Source organism: Syngnathoides biaculeatus, chromosome 18 (genome assembly GCF_019802595.1).
Source record: "Syngnathoides biaculeatus isolate LvHL_M chromosome 18, ASM1980259v1, whole genome shotgun sequence".
NCBI classification, from domain to species: Eukaryota; Metazoa; Chordata; class Actinopteri; order Syngnathiformes; family Syngnathidae; genus Syngnathoides; species Syngnathoides biaculeatus.
Genome location: NC_084657.1, coordinates 20,174,753 through 20,181,777, shown reverse-complemented (window position 1 = coordinate 20,181,777; position 7,025 = coordinate 20,174,753). Strand labels below are relative to the sequence as shown.

At 38.3% G+C, this 7,025-nt stretch overlaps 1 protein-coding gene across 1 annotated transcript; it reads left to right on the top strand.

Moving 5' to 3' along the window:
- The first annotated feature begins 2,793 nt into the window (after nt 1-2,793).
- LOC133491698 (uncharacterized) lies at nt 2,794-5,949 on the top strand. The gene is made up of 3 exons (XM_061803197.1): nt 2,794-3,054; nt 5,255-5,518; nt 5,619-5,949. The coding sequence occupies exons 1-3, from the start codon at nt 3,044-3,046 to the stop codon at nt 5,947-5,949; spliced, it is 606 nt and encodes a 201-aa protein (XP_061659181.1). The 5' UTR covers nt 2,794-3,043.
- Nucleotides 5,950-7,025: the final 1,076 nt, after the last annotated feature.

Here is a 7,025-nt window from a genome sequence, read left to right as displayed (position 1 = left end):
TTTCCATGCTTGACAACAGGCTATCGATTTTAATCATTTCTCTCTGCACCAGTGTGTCAAGATTTAAGCCATGGTGTGTGATCTGATCAAGGCTTTCAATGGTGTTCTTCAATGCAAGTGACACTTTCCCCATGTCATCCTTCTTGGCTTCCAATTTGAGGAAGTTCTTGGAAATATGGTCAAGCTTTTTACCAGTCACCTGCTGAAGAAAGGTCTTTTTGGTTTGGAGTGATTCTTTGTCCATCATTAAGTGAGTTTCCAAGACTTTAAGTTCAGACTGAAATTGTTCCACGTTCTGATTCTCAATGGCAAGTCTTCTGCTTTCTGCGTCATTACTTTTGATTGAAATTAAATTTTTTCTTTCATTGCTCAATCCCTTCACAGCTGCTTCAACTTGTTCACTCTTCTTCTGAAGGTCTTCTTTTTGATTCTTAATGCTTGAAAATACATTATCCAGTTTTATTCTTTTGATCTGCAATTGTGCATGTTTTAATCCCTGGTCAGTCGTTTGTTGAAGGCTTGCAATCATGTTCCTAAACGCAAGCAACAGTTTTTGCATATAATCCTTGTTGGCTTCGAATTTCAGTATTTTTTTGGAAATGTTCTCAAGTTTCTCCTTATTGACGTTCTGGAGATTTAAATTTTTTGTTTCTAATGATTGTCTGTCCATCTTTAAATAGTCTTCCCAGACTTTAAGTTCAGATCGTTGTTGTTCCAGATTCTTCTTCTCAATGGCCATGCTTTTTCTCTCTGCATCAACACTATTTTTCATTGAAATTAGCTTTTCCCTCTCGTTGCTGACTTTATTCACAATAGCTTTTACATGTTTCCCGTCCTCCTCAAGTTCTTTTTTTTGCTTTACCATATTTGTCATTAGATAATCAAACTTCAAGCTTTCTTTCTGCAACAGTTTCTTCTCTGTTAATCCATGGTCAATCATTTGATCCAAGATTTCCTTGTTATTCAATGCCACCAACATTTTCTGCACTTCTGGTTTCTTTTGTTTGGCTGTGGACTCTTTCTGGCATCTTTGTAAATTCAACTTCAGGATCTCTGAACAGTCCATCTCTTTTAGAACCCTCTCCAGATGCCGATTTCTTTTTTTTTTTTTTTGACACTTCTGTGTCTCTCTTTTAAGGCATTTCTTCTCAAATTTGATCTCAGCGTCTTTTTCTTTGTTTTCTTGCTCTATTTTACTGAGTCTTCTTAAAAGGTATAGATTGTGTTTCTGTTTGATCTCCAATTCAGACTTTAGCACTTCAATTTCTCTAGTTTCTCTTTTCATGCTTTCTAGTTTAATATCAAGATCTCTTTTTTGTGTTTGGATTTCATTCCTAATGTCAAGGATGTCATTCATTTGTTTTTTGAAGCGGAGCTTAACCCTTTCTTTTTTCATCCTTGCATCAAGTGTAAGAGTCTTGCTCTCTCTTTTAAAAGAAGTGAGACATGCTATTTGTTTGCGTAGATGACTCTTTGCATTTTGTTTAATTTCCATCTTCTTGCTCATAGTATCCAACCTGAAGCAGATCTTTTGCATGGTGTCATGGATGCCAATGAGATCTTTATTGACCTTTGAACTGATTACTTTTTCATCCGTTTTAGCCAATTCTTTTTGGACTTTCATCCTTTCCAAATAGTTATTCCCAAAATTACTGCATCCACTATTTCCAACAGTTAAGTCGTCGGTGCTGGTATGTCTCTTCTCAGAAAATCCCTTTTCCTGTTGCAGTTTGTGTCTCAGAAGTTCCAAACCATCGCTCTCTTTCAGTATTTTTTCTTGCATTTTGCCAAACTCTTTTTTGTTCTTGTTTGCCTCCTCAATCATTAATTCTCTTTCTTGCTTCATTTTAAACCAAATGATTGTCATTGCCTTGAATTTTCTCATCAGTTTTCTTAATGCTTGGTCACTTTGTTTTTTCCGCATGTCAAGCTCTGTCTCAAGCAACTCTAATTCTTGTAGCTCTTGTTTAATTCCTTGATTCTTGCCATCAACCTGGTGTTTTTGTATTCGCACATCCTCCTTTAAACAGTTAAACTTGAACATTTCTTGCACAGGTTGAGTATTTTTAGGCACCCACACATACTTTTTCTCAACTTCCTTTCCATCTTTGTCACTTAAAAAGTCTCCCCAGTCTTTATTATTATAGTTTTTTTGAGCCAATATTTTCAGTATACTTTTTGTGTCCGCAATGTATTCCTCCTTTGGAAGGAAAACTTTATTGTGGGTCTTAGGTGTTTGCAAATTATTTATATCCATTATGAGTCTGTTTATCTCCTGATTCATCACCTTCATATCGTCTATAGAAGTTTCTATTGTCTCTCTCAGTTTTTGTTCTTTCACTCTAAGTTCATATGCCTCAATTTCAGTGTATTTCCTTTCTTTTATTAATCCAGCCACAAGTATTTCTTCAATCATTTTCATCTCAGTTGTTGTGTCACAAGGGACAAGTGTGTCATCCTTGATTTCTTTGTATGTTTCATTGTTGCGTTCTTCATGAGACAGAAACACATCTAATTTGTTTATTGGCGTGTCTTTATATTTCCATCCGCCGAACTGAGGGTTCTTCAAATTGGTTATATCCTGTAAAAAAAGGAATTTTTATTTGTATTTTTTTCATTTTATGTAGTTTTGGCTACAATAAATACAGTGTACAGGAAGGTGCTACAAAGCAAGGGGTTAATTATAGGTATCAGTTTTCCCCAATTACAAATGTGGACCATTTCTTTACATTGTTTTAAGGGTAAAAACAAGCAAATATCATACGAAAATTGAAAAGTGGCTAGTATATTTTAATCATAAATTAAAACCTGGTAAACTTAGGAATAGCAACTAACATTTGCATTGTTTTTCAACTAAAATCAGTTTTTTTTTGTAGACCAGTGTCATCACAGTGCCGTACACAGAAAAAACAGAAAAATTACTATAACCTCTGAGCTTTCGCTTTGGCTGTACTACCTCCAGGAACAGCTGGTCAGCACACCTGAAGCAAGGGGCAGGAGTGTTGGGTTACATCAACTTAGAGTGGCAGACCAGCTCCCTCACATGAACATAAGGTAAACTTAACTCCTATACTAATTTGCAGATCTAATTTAAAATCATTGTCCAATTTAAAGCCTCAGGTTGAGACTGTTGGCTGCACAAAATGTTGCAAGAGGCCCACATCAATGGGTGCATTTACAAGGGCCACTGGAACCAAAATACATTATTTTGATTTTCTTATCAACAAAGTTGAACAAGTTCCAGGCTACTCCACACACTACATTCAAGGGGTCTTGATTAAATGGTATATAAATGTATCATCCACCAGTGATGAAAGTCCTCCGGATTTTCCCGGAATTCCGGATTTTCAAGTTTCCATGAAAATTCCTCTGGAAAATTGAGGAAGAATTCCCTAGATGCGGATATTAGTTGACAACATTGAACAAACATGCATTTGAGATTGTTGTTTTGCTTTCACAAGCGTAGCCATGTTGAGGCATTAATACGAGTAACAATAACGCCCCTCCCCTCGCATTCAATCAAGACGTCGCTTATTTTGTGTAGTCTTGACATTAATTCACGTGTTTATTTCATAAACATTGTTAAATAAACAAGCCTGGCCCAAAACAACCGGTATTCACCCGGAAACAGGAAGTGCAAGTTAACTGTACCGAGCATGTACGGAAGTTACGCCGAAAGCGCATGTTCAGAGCTGCTTTACACTGCAAGCGCATTTACGTCGAAAGTCATCAACATCATGAGCCATGTCAAAGGAAATTCAGTCACACCAGTGTGGCGGCGTATATATATATAAAAAAAAAAAAAATTAGACGTTAGACTATCATCCACCTCGTTGCCTGATTCAGGTATGGCCAATACGTCGAGCACATGCACATAAAGGTGCGTTCCAGCAAGCCGGCTTCCTATTTACGGCCGTCCCGCGATGCGTGCTTCTCCCCCCGCCCCCCACACCACCAAAACAACACATCACGATTGGCGACAGGAATGTTTGTTACAATGTATCGCTAGCTTGTTGTCACGAACGCCGATTATGTTGAAGTAAACTTTTAGCATTTTGAAAACATTGCGGGTATAGACCATTCATGTTTATTCCTTGATAGGCCAGTGCATTTAACTTTTCTTCAGTTAAAGTTTGTCAGATCAAGAATTTTTATTGATGAAAAATTTTAAATCCCGTTTTATATCATGTTCATGGTAATTGGAAATGATCATTTCTGACTTTGAAATTTTAGTTTTCTATTTTAGTTATGTTTTTTAATTTACCGTTATCTTATATTAATCCAGTAAGTTATTTTAAGGCCATCCCTAATCACACCCACAACTTTATCTGCGAGCATGACTGACCACACCCGTACATTTTTCAAATGTGAGTCACTGTGTGTGTGTGTGTGCGTGTGCCTGTGTTTTTTTTGTGTGTGTGACACATATTTAATATATATATATATTAAAGGCACTATTACTATTAGTATTACTAGATCTCTATCTAAGATAGTGAGCAATGAGGTCTAGTGTATCAGTACAATGCGACGTAACAAGTTTTAGACTTAAACGTTAATAGAATTTACGACAGATCTACATCTTTAACATGTTTTGCTTGACGGTGTAGAAACTCTAGGATATATATAATATATTCTATTTTCTACAATATGTATAATGTGAGGAAAGGGACAATTTTAGATATCTTTTTACTGAATAGTTCACTTAATTCATTCGTCTTAAGATGAAATGGCATATTTTAAGTATATTTTAATGACAAATGTGATTTTGTGCTATCCAGTGATAAGGGGATGGGGGGGTTGGCCCTTGGGGAACTTCTGGTCAATTTTTTTTTTGGTCAGGAATTTTACTTTCAATTTTTGTCTGAATTTTGTTCACAGATATCACCACAATGCACCACAGCCATCCATTTTTTTCAAAAATTTCACGGGGGGAGGGGAGGGAGCATGCCCCCAGACCCCCTAGCAGGTCTTCACACTTTCAGTGCTCACATTTGTATTTTCAGGAATTTTCACAAAAGTCCACTTTCATCTCTAGTGTATGTTTTAATATGGCCGTAATGTGAAAAAACTGACTTCACAAAATGTAATAATTGTTTTAATATTTATTATTTCTACTTTTGAAGCAAACTATATGTCTGACTATTGTTTAATGTGGCCGTGCTGTGAAAAATTGTCTTCCCAAAATGTACATGTTTGATTTTTTTTTCAGTTTTTCTGTATTTGATTATTTAGTTTTTCTTTCTATCCCTTGCAGAATGACCAGGCCAAAAGAGATTGGCACTTGCCCCATTTGGAGCAGATCACTGAGGATCGTATTCACGCAGCGGCCTGTTTCCCGTTTCCGCAGAGACCTACCTAAAGGAATATTCCCAGTGGGTCTACCCCGAGACAGGGTCGCGGAAAATGAAGCAGAATGCAGTCACCGCGTAAGATCCTTCTTGGCGTACATGATTGACGTGTGGCGTTGTGAAAATGTGTGCGATTGGCGGTTCTTAGACAACATGCCTCATCTCAACCGGTGAGTACGAGCCGCTTCCACCGTGGGCCGCCACGGCCCGGATGGAAACTGTGCCTTCACCCCCCGGTGTCCCCCTCCCCCACTGCTGTGCCCCCCGCAGATTCCAGAAGTTGCTTGAGGCCAAGGGCTCGAAGATCACTACTATCATGAAGTTCTTGATGCAGTTACAGCAATTCATCAAATACCTTGCCAAGCATAGGCCTTTGTTCATGAGGTTGAAGAACGACAGAATCGTCTTTATTCAAGACAATGTCAAGAACATGCTGCATGAGATCAGCCAGCTGGCGGTCAAAGACAAAGCAAACGTCAAAATGGAAAAGATGGCTCGGAGGGTCATGCCGAAGGACCTCCGCGCCTGCCTGAAATTGGCAGCTCGGAAGATTCCGGAGCTCCTCGGTAAGACTCTGGGCGGAGGCCCTCGTACTCTGTGACCGTATCGTGTCTGTGACGCTCGACTAATTGTCTGTCTCCCTCTCTCGCTGGTTATTAGTTGACAACATTGGACGAACATGCGTTTGAGTTTGTTGTTTTGCTTTCACGAGCGTAGCCATGTTGAGGCACTAACACTAGTAACAGTAAGGCCCCTCCTCTCGCATTATCTCAAGACGTCGCTCATTTTGTGTGGTCTTGACATTAATTTACGCGTTTATTTCCTGAGCGTTAACTAAACAAGGCTGCTTCAAAAAACAACCAGTATTCACCCGGAAACAGGAAATGCAAGTTAACCGTACTGAGCATGTACGAAAGCGCATGTTCAGAACTGCTTCACGTAATGCGAGCGCATTTAAGTCGAAAGTCATCAACATCATGAGGCATGTCAAAGGAAATTCAGTTACACCAGCCAGGGGTGCTGTTTGCGTCGTTCGCGAGGCAGTGTGACGGCGTAAAAAAACAAAAACAAAACAACATTAGACTCTCATCCACCTCGTCGCTTGAATCAGGTGTGGCCAATATGTCGACCGTATGCACATAAAGGTGCCTGTTTACTGCAGTCCCGTGGTGCGTGCCCCCCCCCCCAACAATACGTCACGATTGCCGACAGAAATGTTTGTTTACAATGTATCGCCAGCTTGTTGCCATGAACGCTGATTATGTTGAAGTAAACTTTCAGCATTTTCAAAACATTGCGGGATAGACCGTTCATGTTTATTCCTTAACAGGCCAGTGCATTTAACTTTGCTACAGATAAAGTTTGTCAGATCAAGAATTTGTATTGATGAAAAATTTTAAATACCGTTTTATCATGTTCTACTAATATCAGTGAAATTGGAAATGATCATTTCTGAGTTTTAAATTTTCGTTTTCTATTTTAGCTATGTATTTGTTTATTTTATTTCTAATTTACAGTCATGTTATATTAATCTAGTAAGTTATTTTAAGGCCATCCCTAATCACACCCACAACATTATCTGCGAGCATGACTGACCACACCACATTTCAAATGTGAGTGGCTGTGTATATATATATATATATATATATATATTATATATATATATATATTAAAATA

Excerpts from the sequence above, each read along its gene's own strand:
- LOC133491698 (XM_061803197.1), top strand. Across the intron at positions 5,519-5,618 it reads AACATGCCTCATCTCAACCG|ATTCCAGAAGTTGCTTGAGG; the intron begins GTGAGTACGAGC and ends TGCCCCCCGCAG.